This window comes from Gambusia affinis, linkage group LG23, assembly GCF_019740435.1.
Source record: "Gambusia affinis linkage group LG23, SWU_Gaff_1.0, whole genome shotgun sequence".
NCBI lineage: Eukaryota > Metazoa > Chordata > Actinopteri > Cyprinodontiformes > Poeciliidae > Gambusia > Gambusia affinis.
The window spans coordinates 921,808-934,337 of NC_057890.1; the positions used below are offsets into that span (position 1 = coordinate 921,808).

At 34.6% G+C, this 12,530-nt stretch overlaps 1 protein-coding gene across 1 annotated transcript in view; it reads right to left on the bottom strand.

Annotated features, from left to right (window-relative positions):
- Positions 1-87, bottom strand: part of LOC122826788 (centrosomal protein of 83 kDa-like) — a 4,793-nt gene extending 4,706 nt beyond the window's left edge. Inside the window, exon 1 of the mRNA XM_044109095.1 lies at positions 81-87. Within this exon, the coding sequence (XP_043965030.1) occupies positions 81-87 (7 nt within the window). The remainder of the gene's footprint in view (positions 1-80) is intronic.
- Between the last annotated feature and the right edge of the window lie 12,443 nt (positions 88-12,530).

Sequence of the window (12,530 nt, forward strand, 5' to 3'; positions counted from 1 at the left end):
CAGATCTACTGTTTCAGCATTTCAAGTTATATTAAGCAAATTATGCTGAAATTTGATTGTGGTGCTGAAATTTCACAAACTGTCCATTTTTGGCTTCTCACTAAGATAAAGCTGCCAATACCACAGTAAAAGCTTAAAACTCAAAATTTTGAACTGGTTCCAGCTTCAAACAACCAGATTTACTGTTTCTCAGCATTTCCAAGTTATATTAAGCAAATTGTGCTTAAATTTGATTGTGGTGCTGAAATTTCACAAACTGTCCATTGATTTGGCTTTTTATTTCGCTGAGATAAAGCGTTTTTGGCTACCAATTAACAGTAAAAAGCTTAAAACTCAAAATTTTGAACTGGTTCCAGCTTCAAACAACCAGATTTACTGTTTCAGCATTTCAAGTTATATTGCAAATTATGCTGAAATTTGATTGTGGTGCTGAAATTTCACAAACTGTCCATTTTTGGCTTCGCTGAGATAAAGCGTTTTGGCCAATTAAAAAAAAGCTTAAAACTCAAAATTTTGAACTGGTTCCAGCTTCAAACAACCAGATTTACTGTTTCTCAGCATTTCCAAGTTATATTAAGCAAATTATGCTGAAATTTGATTGTGGTGCTGAAATTTCAGGAACTGTCCATTTTTACTTCTCTCGCTGAGATAAAGCGTTTTGGCCAACAGTAAAAAAGCTTAAAACTCAAAATTTTGAACTGGTTCCAGCTTCAAACAACCAGATTTACTGTTTCTCAGCATTTCCAAGTTATATTAAGCAAATTATGCTGAAATTTGATTGTGGTGCTGAAATTTCAAACTGTCCATTTTGGCTTCTCTCGCTGAGATAAAGCGCTTTTGGCCACTAACAGTAAAAGGCTTAAAACTCAAAATTTTGAACTGGTTCCAGCTTCAAACAACCAGATTTACTGTTTCTCAGCATTTCCAAGTTATATTAAGCAAATTATGCTGAAATTTGATTGTGGTGCTGAAATTTCACAACTGTCCATTTTGGCTTCCATTGATTGTGAGATAAAGCGTTTCTGAACAGTAAAAAAGCTTAAAACTCAAAATTTTGAACTGGTTCCAGCTTCAAACAACCAGATTTACTGTTTCTCAGCATTTCCAAGTTATATTAAGCAAATTATGCTGAAATTTGATTGTGGTGCTGAAATTTCACAAACTGTCCATTTTTGGCTTCTCTCGCTGAGATAAAGCGCTTTGGCCACTAACAGTAAAAAAGCTTAAACTCAAAATTTTGAACTGGTTCCAGCTTCAAACAACCAGATTTACTGTTTCTCAGCATTTCCAAGTTATACAAATTATGCTGAAATTTGATTGTGGTGCTGAAATTTCAGCAACTGTCCATTTTTGGCTTCTCTCGCTGAGATAAAGCGTTTTTGGCCACTAACAGTAAAAAAGCTTAAAACTCAAAATTTTGAACTGGTTCCAGCTTCAAACAACCAGATTTACTGTTTCTCAGCATTTCCAAGTTATATTAAGCAAATTATGCTGAAATTTGATTGTGGTGCTGAAATTTCACAACCTGTCCAATTTTGGCTTCTCTCGCTGAGATAAAGCGTTTTTGGCCACTAACAGTAAAAAAGCTTAAAACTCAAAATTTTGAACTGGTTCCAGCTTCAAACAACCAGATTTACTGTTTCAGCATTTCCAATAGCAAATTATGCTGAAATTTGATTGTGGTGCTGAAATTTCACAAACTGTCGAAATTAAAAAGCTTAAAACTCAAAATTTTGAACTGGTTCCAGCTTCAAACAACCAGATTTACTGTTTCTCAGCATTTCCAAGTTATATTAAGCAAATTATGCTGAAATTTGATTGTGGTGCTGAAATTTCACAAACTGTCCATTTTTGGCTTCTCTCGCTGAGATAAAGCGTTTTTGGCCACTAACAGTAAAAAAGCTTAAAACTCAAAATTTTGAACTGGTTCCAGCTTCAAACAACCAGATTTACTGTTTCTCAGCATTTCCAAGTTATATTAAGCAAATTATGCTGAAATTTGATTGTGGTGCTGAAATTTCAAACTGTCCATTTTGGCTTCTCTCGCTGAGATAAAGCTTTTATGTCAACTAACAGTAAAAAAGCTTAAAACTCAAAATTTTGAACTGCTTCCAGCTTCAAACAACCAGATTTACTGTTTCTCAGCATTTCCAAGTTATATTAAGCAAATTATGCTGAAATTTGATTGTGGTGCTGAAATTTCAGGAACTGTCCATTTTTGGCTTCTCTCGCTGAGATAAAGCGTTTTTGGCCACTAACAGTAAAAAAGCTTAAAACTCAAAATTTTGAACTGGTTCCAGCTTCAAACAACCAGATCTACTGTTTCTCAGCATTTCCAAGTTATATTAAGCAAATTATGCTGAAATTTGATTGTGGTGCTGAAATTTCAGGAACTGTCCATTTTTGGCTTCTCTCGCTGAGATAAAGCGTTTTTGGCCACTAACAGTGAAAAAGCTTAAAACTCAAAATTTTGAACTGGTTCCAGCTTCAAACAACCAGATCTACTGTTTCTCAGCATTTCCAAGTTATATTAAGCAAATTATGCTGAAATTTGATTGTGGTGCTGAAATTTCACAAACTGTCCATTTTTGGCTTCTCTCGCTGAGATAAAGCGTTTTTGGCCCAGTAAAAAAGCTTAAAACTCAAAATTTGAACTGGTTCCAGCTGCAAACAACCAGATTTACTGTTTCTCAGCATTTTCAAGTTATTAAGCAAATTATGCTGAAATTTGATTGTGGTGCTGAAATTTCACAAACTGTCCATTTTGATTGTGGTGCTGAAATCGAGTTATTAACAGTAAAAAAGCTTAAAACTCAAAATTTTGAACTGGTTCCAGCTTCAAACAACCAGATTTACTGTTTCTCAGCATTTCCAAGTTATATTAAGCAAATTATGCTGAAATTTGATTGTGGTGCTGAAATTTCACAAACTGTCCATTTTTGGCTTCTCTCGCTGAGATAAAGCGTTTTTGGCCACTCACAGTAAAAAAGCTTAAAACTCAAAATTTTGAACTGGTTCCAGCTTCAAACAACCAGATTTACTGTTTCTCAGCATTTCCAAGTTATATTAAGCAAATTATGCTGAAATTTGATTGTGGTGCTGAAATTTCACAAACTGTCCATTTTTGCTTCTATCGCTGAGATAAATCTGCCACTCACAGTAAAAAAGCTTAAAACTCAAAATTTTGAACTGGTTCCAGCTTCAAACAACCAGATTTACTGTTTCTCAGCATTTCCAAGTTATATTAAGCAAATTATTTCGATAATTTGCTGGTGCTTGAAATTTAATCTGATTGTGGTGCTGAAATTCTGAACCAGTTCAAAAATTTTGAGTTTTAAGCTTTTTACTGTTAGTGACCAAAAACGCTTTTATCTCAGCAGAGAAGCCAAAATGGACAGTTTGTGAAATTTCAGCACCACAATCAAATTTCAGCATAATTTGCTTTAGTATAACTTGGAAATGCTGAGAAGCAGTAAATCTGGTTGTTTGAAGCTGGAACCAGTTCAAAATTTTGAGTTTTAAGCTTTTTTTACTGTTAGTGACCAAAAACGCTTTATCTCAGCGAGAGAAGCCAAAAACGGACAGTTTGTGAAATTTCAGCACCACAATCAAATTTCAGCATAATTAGCTTTAGTATAACTTGAAAATGCTGAGAAGCAGTAAATCTGGTTGTTTGAAGTTGGAACCAGTTCAAAATTTTGAGTTTTAAGCTTTTTACTGTTAGTGACCAAAACGCTTTATCTCAGCTTAGAGAAGCCAAAATGGACAGTTTGTGAAATTTCAGCACCACAATCAAATTTCAGCATAATTTGCTTTAGTATAACTTGGAAATGCTGAGAAGCAGTAAATCTGGTTGTTTGAAGCTGGAACCAGTTCAAAATTTTGAGTTTTAAGCTTTTTTACTGCTAGTGACCAAAACGCTTTATCTCAGCGAGATAAGCAAAAAATGGACAGTTTGTGAAATTTCAGCACCACAATCAAATTTCAGCATAATTTGCTTTAGTATAACTTGGAAAGGCTAAGAAGCAGTAAATCTGGTTGTTTGAAGCTGGAACCAGTTCAAATTTTGAGTTTTAAGCTTTTTACTGTTAGTGACCAAAAACGCTTTATCTCAGCTTAGAGAAGCCAAAATGGACAGTTTGTGAAATTTCAGCACCACAATCAAATTTCACCATAATTTGCTATAGTATAACTTGGAAATGCTGAGAAACAGTAAATCTGGTTGTTTGAAGCTGGAAGCAGTTCAAAATTTTGAGTTTTAAGCTTTTTACTGTTAGTGACCAAAACGCTTTATCTCAGAGAGAAGCCAAAATGGACAGTTTGTGAAATTTCAGCACCACAATCAAATTTCAGCATAATTTGCTTTAGTATAACTTGGAAATGCCGAGAAGCAGTAAATCTGGTTGTTTGAAGGAACCAGTTCAAAATTTTGAGTTTTAAGCTTTTTACTGTTAGTGACCAAAACGCTTTATCTCAGCTTAGAGAAGCCAAAATGGACAGTTTGTGAAATTTCAGCACCACAATCAAATTTCAGCATAATTTGCTTTAGTATAACTTGGAAATGCTGAGAAGCAGTTAATCTGGTTGTTTGAAGCTGGAACCAGTTCAACATTTTGAGTTTTAAGCTTTTTTACTGTTAGTGACCAAAACGCTTATCTCAGCTTAGAGAAGCCAAAATGGACAGTTTGTGAAATTTCAGCACCACAATCAAATTTCAGCATAATTTGCTTTAGTATAACTTGGAAATGCTGAGAAGCAGTAAATCTGGTTGTTTGAAGCTGGAAACAGTTCAAAATTTTGAGTTTTAAGCTTTTTACTGTTAGTGACCAAAAACGCTTTATCTCAGCGAGAGAAGCCAAACATGGACAGTTTGTGAAATTTCAGCACCACAATCAAATTTCAGCATAATTTGCTTTAGTATAACTTGGAAATGCTGAGAAGCAGTAAATCTGGTTGTTTGAAGCTGGAACCAGTTCAAAATTTTGAGTTTTAAGCTTTTTTACTGTTAGTGACCAAAACGCTTTATCTCAGCGAGAGAAGCCAAAATGGACAGTTTGTGAAATTTCAGCACCACAATCAAATTTCAGCATAATTTGCTTTAGTATAACTTGGAAATGCTGAGAAGCAGTAAATCTGGTTGTTTGAAGGAACCAGTTCAAAATTTTGAGTTTTAAGCTTTTCTACTGTTAGTGACCAAAAACGCTTTATCTCAGCGAAAGAAGCTAAAATGGACAGTTTGTGAAATTTCAGCACCACAATCAAATTTCAGCATAATTTGCTTTAGTATAACTTGGAAATGCTGAGAAGCAGTAAATCTGGTTGTTTGAAGCTGGAACCAGTTCAAAATTTTGAGTTTTAAGCTTTTCTACTGTTAGTGACCAAAAACGCTTTATCTCAGCGAAAGAAGCTAAAATGGACAGTTTGTGAAATTTCAGCACCACAATCAAATTTCAGCATAATTTGCTTTAGTATAACTTGGAAATGCTGAGAAGCAGTAAATCTGGTTGTTTGAAGCTGGAACCAGTTCAAAATTTTGAGTTTTAAGCTTTTTTACTGTTAGTGACCAAAAACGCTTTATCTCAGCGAGAGAAGCCAAAAATGGACAGTTTGTGAAATTTCAGCACCACAATCAAATTTTAGCATAATTTGCTTTAGTACAACGTGGAAATGCCGAGAAGCAGTAAATCTGGTTGTTTGAAGCTGGAACCAGTTCAAAATTTTGAGTTTTAAGTTTTTTACTGTTAGTGACCTAAACGCTTTATCTCAGCGAGAGAAGCCAAAAATGGACAGTTTGTGAAATTTCAGCACCACAATCAAATTTCAGCATAATTTGCTTTAGTATAACTTGGAAATGCTGAGAAGCAGTAAATCTGGTTGTTTGAAGCTGGAACCAGTTCAAAATTTTGAGTTTTAAGCTTTTTTACTGTTAGTGACCAAAAACGCTTTATCTCAGCGAGAGAAGCCAAAATCGGACAGTTTGTGAAATTTCAGCACCACAATCAAATTTCAGTATAATTTGCTTTAGTATAATTTGGAAATGCTGAGAAGCAGTAAATCTGGTTGTTTGAAGCTAGTACCAGTTCAAAATTTTGAGTTTTAAGCTTTTTACTGTTAGTGACCAAAAACGCTTTATCTCAGCGAGAGAAGCCAAAAATGGACAGTTTGTGAAATTTCAGCACCACAATCAAATTTCAGCATAATTTGCTTTAGTATAACTTGGAAATGCTGAGAAGCAGTAAATCTGGTTGTTTGAAGCTAGTACCAGTTCAAAATTTTGAGTTTTAAGCTTTTTACTGTTAGTGACCAAAAACGCTTTATCTCAGCGAGAGAAGCCAAAAATGGACAGTTTGTGAAATTTCAGCACCACAATCAAATTTCAGCATAATTTGCTTTAGTATAACTTGGAAATGCTGAGAAGCAGTAAATCTGGTTGTTTGAAGCTGGAACCAGTTCAAAATTTTGAGTTTTAAGCTTTTTTACTGTTAGTGACCAAAAACGCTTTATCTCAGCGAGAGAAGCCAAAAATGGACAGTTTGTGAAATTTCAGCACCACAATCAAATTTCAGCATAATTTGCTTTAGTATAACTTGGAAATGCTGAGAAGCAGTAAATCTGGTTGTTTGAAGCTGGAACCAGTTCAAAATTTTGAGTTTTAAGTTTTTTACTGTTAGTGACCTAAACGCTTTATCTCAGCGAGAGAAGCCAAAAATGGACAGTTTGTGAAATTTCAGCACCACAATCAAATTTCAGCATAATTTGCTTTAGTATAACTTGGAAATGCTGAGAAGCAGTAAATCTGGTTGTTTGAAGCTGGAACCAGTTCAAAATTTTGAGTTTTAAGCTTTTTACTGTTTGTGACCAAAAACGCTTTATCTCAGCGAGAGAAGCCAAACATGGACAGTTTGTGAAATTTCAGCACCACAATCAAATTTCAGCATAATTTGCTTTAGTATAACTTGGAAATGCTGAGAAGCAGTAAATCTGGTTGTTTGAAGCTGGAACCAGTTCAAAATTTTGAGTTTTAAGCTTTTTACTGTTAGTGACCTAAAAGCTTTATCTCAGCGAGAGAAGCCAAAAATGGACAGTTTGTGAAATTTCAGCACCACAATCAAATTTCAGCATAATTTGCTTTAGTATAACTTGGAAATGCTGAGAAACAGTAAATCTGGTTGTTTGAAGCTGGAACCAGTTCAAAATTTTGAGTTTTAAGCTTTTTTACTGTTAGTGACCAAAAACGCTTTATCTCAGCGAGAGAAGCCAAAAATGGACAGTTTGTGAAATTTCAGCACCACAATCAAATTTCAGCATAATTTGCTTTAGTATAACTTGGAAATGCTGAGAAGCAGTAAATCTGGTTGTTTGAAGCTGGAACCAGTTCAAATTTTGAGTTTTAAGCTTTTTACTGTTAGTGACCAAAAACGCTTTATCTCAGCGAGAGAAGCCAAAAATGGACAGTTTGTGAAATTTCAGCACCACAATCAAATTTCAGCATAATTTGCTTTAGTATAACTTGGAAATGCTGAGAAGCAGTAAATCTGGTTGTTTGAAGCTTGTACCAGTTCAAAATTTTGAGTTTTAAACTTTTTTACTGTTAGTCACCAAAAAAGCTTTATCTCAGCGAGAGAAGCCAAAAATGGACAGTTTGTGAAATTTCAGCACCACAATCAAATTTCAGCATAATTTGCTTTAGTATAACTTGGAAATGCTGAGAAGCAGTAAATCTGGTTGTTTGAAGCTGGAACCAGTTCAAAATTTTGAGTTTTAAGCTTTTTTTACTGTTAGTGACCTAAAAAGCTTTATCTCATCGAGAGAAGCCAAAATGGACAGTTTGTGAAATTTCAGCACCACAATCAAATTTCAGCATAATTTGCTTTAGTATAACTTGGAAATGCTGAGAAGCAGTAAATCTGGTTGTTTGAAGCTTGTACCAGTTCAAAATTTTGAGTTTTAAGCTTTTTTTACTGTTAGTGACCAAAAACGCTTTATCTCAGCGAGAGAAGCCAAACATGGCCAGTTTGTGAAATTTAAGCACCACAATCAAATTTCAGCATAATTTGCTTTAGTATAACTTGGAAATGCTGAGAAGCAGTAAATCTGGTTGTTTGAAGCTGGAACCAGTTCAAAATTTTGAGTTTTAAGCTTTTCTACTGTTAGTGACCAAAAACGCTTTATCTCAGCGAGAGAAGCCAAAAATGGACAGTTTGTGAAATTTCAGCACCACAATCAAATTTCAGCATAATTTGCTTTAGTATAACTTGGAAATGCTGAGAAGCAGTAAATCTGGTTGTTTGAAGCTTGTACCAGTTCAAAATTTTGAGTTTTAAACTTTTTTACTGTTAGTCACCAAAAAAGCTTTATCTCAGCGAGAGAAGCCAAAAATGGACAGTTTGTGAAATTTCAGCACCACAATCAAATTTCAGCATAATTTGCTTTAGTATAACTTGGAAATGCTGAGAAGCAGTAAATCTGGTTGTTTGAAGCTGGAACCAGTTCAAAATTTTGAGTTTTAAGCTTTTTTTACTGTTAGTGACCAAAAACGCTTTATCTCAGCGAGAGAAGCCAAACATGGCCAGTTTGTGAAATTTAAGCACCACAATCAAATTTCAGCATAATTTGCTTTAGTATAACTTGGAAATGCTGAGAAGCAGTAAATCTGGTTGTTTGAAGCTGCAACCAGTTCAAAACGTTGAGTTTTAAACTTTTTTACTGTTAGTGACCAAAAACGCTTTATCTCAGCGAGAGAAGCCAAAAATGGACAGTTTGTGAAATTTCAGCACCACAATCAAATTTCAGCATAATTTGCTTTAGTATAACTTGGAAATGCTGAGAAGCAGTAAATCTGGTTGTTTGAAGCTTGTACCAGTTCAAAATTTTGAGTTTTAAACTTTTTTACTGTTAGTGACCAAAAACGCTTTATCTCAGCGAGAGAAGCCAAAAATGGACAGTTTGTTTGTGAAATTTAAGCACCACAATCAAATTTCAGCATAATTTGCTTTAGTATAACTTGGAAATGCTGAGAAGCAGTAAATCTGGTTGTTTGAAGCTGGAACCAGTTCAAAATTTTGAGTTTTAAGCTTTTCTACTGTTAGTGACCAAAAACGCTTTATCTCAGCGAGAGAAGCCAAAAATGGACAGTTTGTGAAATTTCAGCACCACAATCAAATTTCAGCATAATTTGCTTTAGTATAACTTGGAAATGCTGAGAAGCAGTAAATCTGGTTGTTTGAAGCTGGAACCAGTTCAAAATTTTGAGTTTTAAGCTTTTCTACTGTTAGTGACCAAAAACGCTTTATCTCAGCGAGAGAAGCCAAAAATGGACAGTTTGTGAAATTTCAGCACCACAATCAAATTTCAGCATAATTTGCTTTAGTATAACTTGGAAATGCTGAGAAGCAGTCATGCTGGTTGTGTGAAGCGGGGACCAGTTCAAAATTTTGAGTTTTAAGCTTTTTACTGTTAGTGACCAAAAAGCTTTATCTCAGCGAGAGAAGCCAAAATGGACAGTTTGTGAAATTTCAGCACCACAATCAAATTTCAGCATAATTTGCTTTAGTATAACTTGGAAATGCTGAGAAGCAGTAAATCTGGTTGTTTGAAGCTGGAACCAGTTCAAAATTTTGAGTTTTAAACTTTTTTACTGTTAGTCACCAAAAACGCTTTATCTCAGCGAGAGAAGCCAAAAATGGACAGTTTGTGAAATTTAAGCACCACAATCAAATTTCAGCATAATTTGCTTTAGTATAACTTGGAAATGCTGAGAAGCAGTAAATCTGGTTGTTTGAAGCTTGTACCAGTTCAAAATTTTGAGTTTTAAGCTTTTTTACTGTTAGTGACCAAAAACGCTTTATCTCAGCGAGAGAAGCCAAACATGGCCAGTTTGTGAAATTTAAGCACCACAATCAAATTTCAGCATAATTTGCTTTAGTATAACTTGGAAATGCTGAGAAGCAGTAAATCTGGTTGTTTGAAGCTTGTACCAGTTCAAAATTTTGAGTTTTAAGCTTTTTTACTGTTAGTGACCAAAAACGCTTTATCTCAGCGAGAGAAGCCAAAAATGGACAGTTTGTGAAATTTCAGCACCACAATCAAATTTCAGCATAATTTGCTTTAGTATAACTTGGAAATGCTAAGAAGCAGTAAATCTGGTTGTTTGAAGCTTGTACCAGTTCAAAATTTTGAGTCTTAAACTTTTTTACTTTTAGTGACCAAAAACGCTTTATCTCAGCGAGAGAAGCCAAAAATGGACATTTTGTGAAATTTCAGCACCACAATCAAATTTCAGCATAATTTGCTTTAGTATAACTTGGAAATGCTGAGAAGCAGTAAATCTGGTTGTTTGAAGATGGAACCTGTTCAAAATTTTGAGTTTTAAGCTTTTCTACTGTTAGTGACCAGAAACGCTTTATCTCAGCGAGAGAAGCCAAAAATGGACAGTTTGTGAAATTTCAGCACCACAATCAAATTTCAGCATAATTTGCTTTAGTAAAACTTGGAAATGCTGAGAAGCAGTAAATCTGGTTGTTTGAAGCTGGAACCAGTTCAAAATTTTGAGTTTTAAGCTTTTCTACTGTTAGTGACCAAAAACGCTTTATCTCAGCGAGAGAAGCCAACAAAGGACAGTTTGTGAAATTTCAGCACCACAATCAAATTTCAGCATAATTTGCTTTTGTATAACTTGGAAATGCTGAGAAGCAGTAAATCTGGTTGTTTGAAGCTGGAACCAGTTCAAGTTTTTGAGTTTTAAGCTTTTTTACTGTTAGTGACCAAAAACGCTTTATCTCAGCGAGAGAAGCCAAACATGGCCAGTTTGTGAAATTTAAGCACCAAAATCAATTTTCAGCATAATTTGCTTTAGTATAACTTGTAAATGCTGAGAAGCAGTAAATCTGGTTGTTTGAAGCTGGAACCAGTACAAAATTTTGAGTTTTAAGCTTTTTTACTGTTAGTGACCAAAAACGCTTTATCTCAGCGAGAGAAGCCAAAAATGGACAGTTTGTTAAATTTCAGCACCACAATCAAATTTCAGCACAATTTGCTTAATATAACTTAGAAATGCTGAGAAGCAGTAAATCTGGTTGTTTGAAGCTGGAACCAGTTCAAAATTTTGAGTTTTAAACTTTTTTACTGTTAGTGACCAAAAACGCTTTATCTCAGCGAGAGAAGCCAAAAATGGACAGTTTGTGAAATTTCAGCACCACAATCAAATTTCAGCATAATTTGCTTTAGTATAACTTGGAAATGCTAAGAAGCAGTAAATCTGGTTGTTTGAAGCTTGTACCAGTTCAAAATTTTGAGTTTTAAACTTTTTTACTGTTAGTGACCAAAAACGCTTTATCTCAGCGAGAGAAGCCAAAAATGGACAGTTTGTGAAATTTCAGCACCACAATCAAATTTCAGCATAATTTGCTTTAGTATAACTTGGAAATGCTAAGAAGCAGTAAATCTGGTTGTTTGAAGCTTGTACCAGTTCAAAATTTTGAGTTTTAAACTTTTTTACTGTTAGTGACCAAAAACGCTTTATCTCAGCGAGAGAAGCCAAAAATGGACAGTTTGTGAAATTTCAGCACCACAATCAAATTTCAGCATAATTTGCTTTAGTATAACTTGGAAATGCTGAGAAGCAGTAAATCTGGTTGTTTGAAGCTGGAACCAGTTCAAAATTTTGAGTTTTAAGCTTTTCTACTGATAGTGACCAGAAACGCTTTATCTCAGCGAGAGAAGCCAAAAATGGACAGTTTGTGAAATTTCAGCACCACAATCAAATTTCAGCATAATTTGCTTTAGTAAAACTTGGAAATGCTGAGAAGCAGTAAATCTGGTTGTTTGAAGCTGGAACCAGTTCAAAATTTTGAGTTTTAAGCTTTTTTACTGTTAGTGACCAAAATCGCTTTATCTCAGCGAGAGAAGCCAAAAATGGACAGTTTGTGAAATTTCAGCACCACAATCAAATTTCAGCATAATTTGCTTTAGTAAAACTTGGAAATGCTGAGAAGCAGTAAATCTGGTTGTTTGAAGCTGGAACCAGTTCAAAATTTTGAGTTTTAAGCTTTTCTACTGTTAGTGACCAAAAACGCTTTATCTCAGCGAGAGAAAGCCAAACATGGCCAGTTTGTGAAATTTAAGCACCACAATCAAATTTCAGCATAATTTGCTTTAGTATAACTTGGAAATGCTGAGAAGCAGTAAATCTGGTTGTTTGAAGCTGGAACCAGTTCAAAATTTTGAGTTTTAAGCTTTTCTATTGTTAGTGACCAAAAACGCTTTATCACAGCGAGAGAAGCCAAAAATGGACAGTTTGTGAAATTTCAGCACCACAATCAAATTTCAGCATAATTTGCTTTAGTATGACTTGGAAATGCTGAGAAGCAGTAAATCTGGTTGTTTGAAGCTGGAACCAGTACAAAATTTTGAGTTTTAAGCTTTTTTACTGTTAGTGACCAAAAACGCTTTATCTCAGCGAGAGAAGCCAAAAATGGACAGTTTGTGAAATTTAAGCACCAAAATCAATTTTCAGCATAATTTGCTTTAGT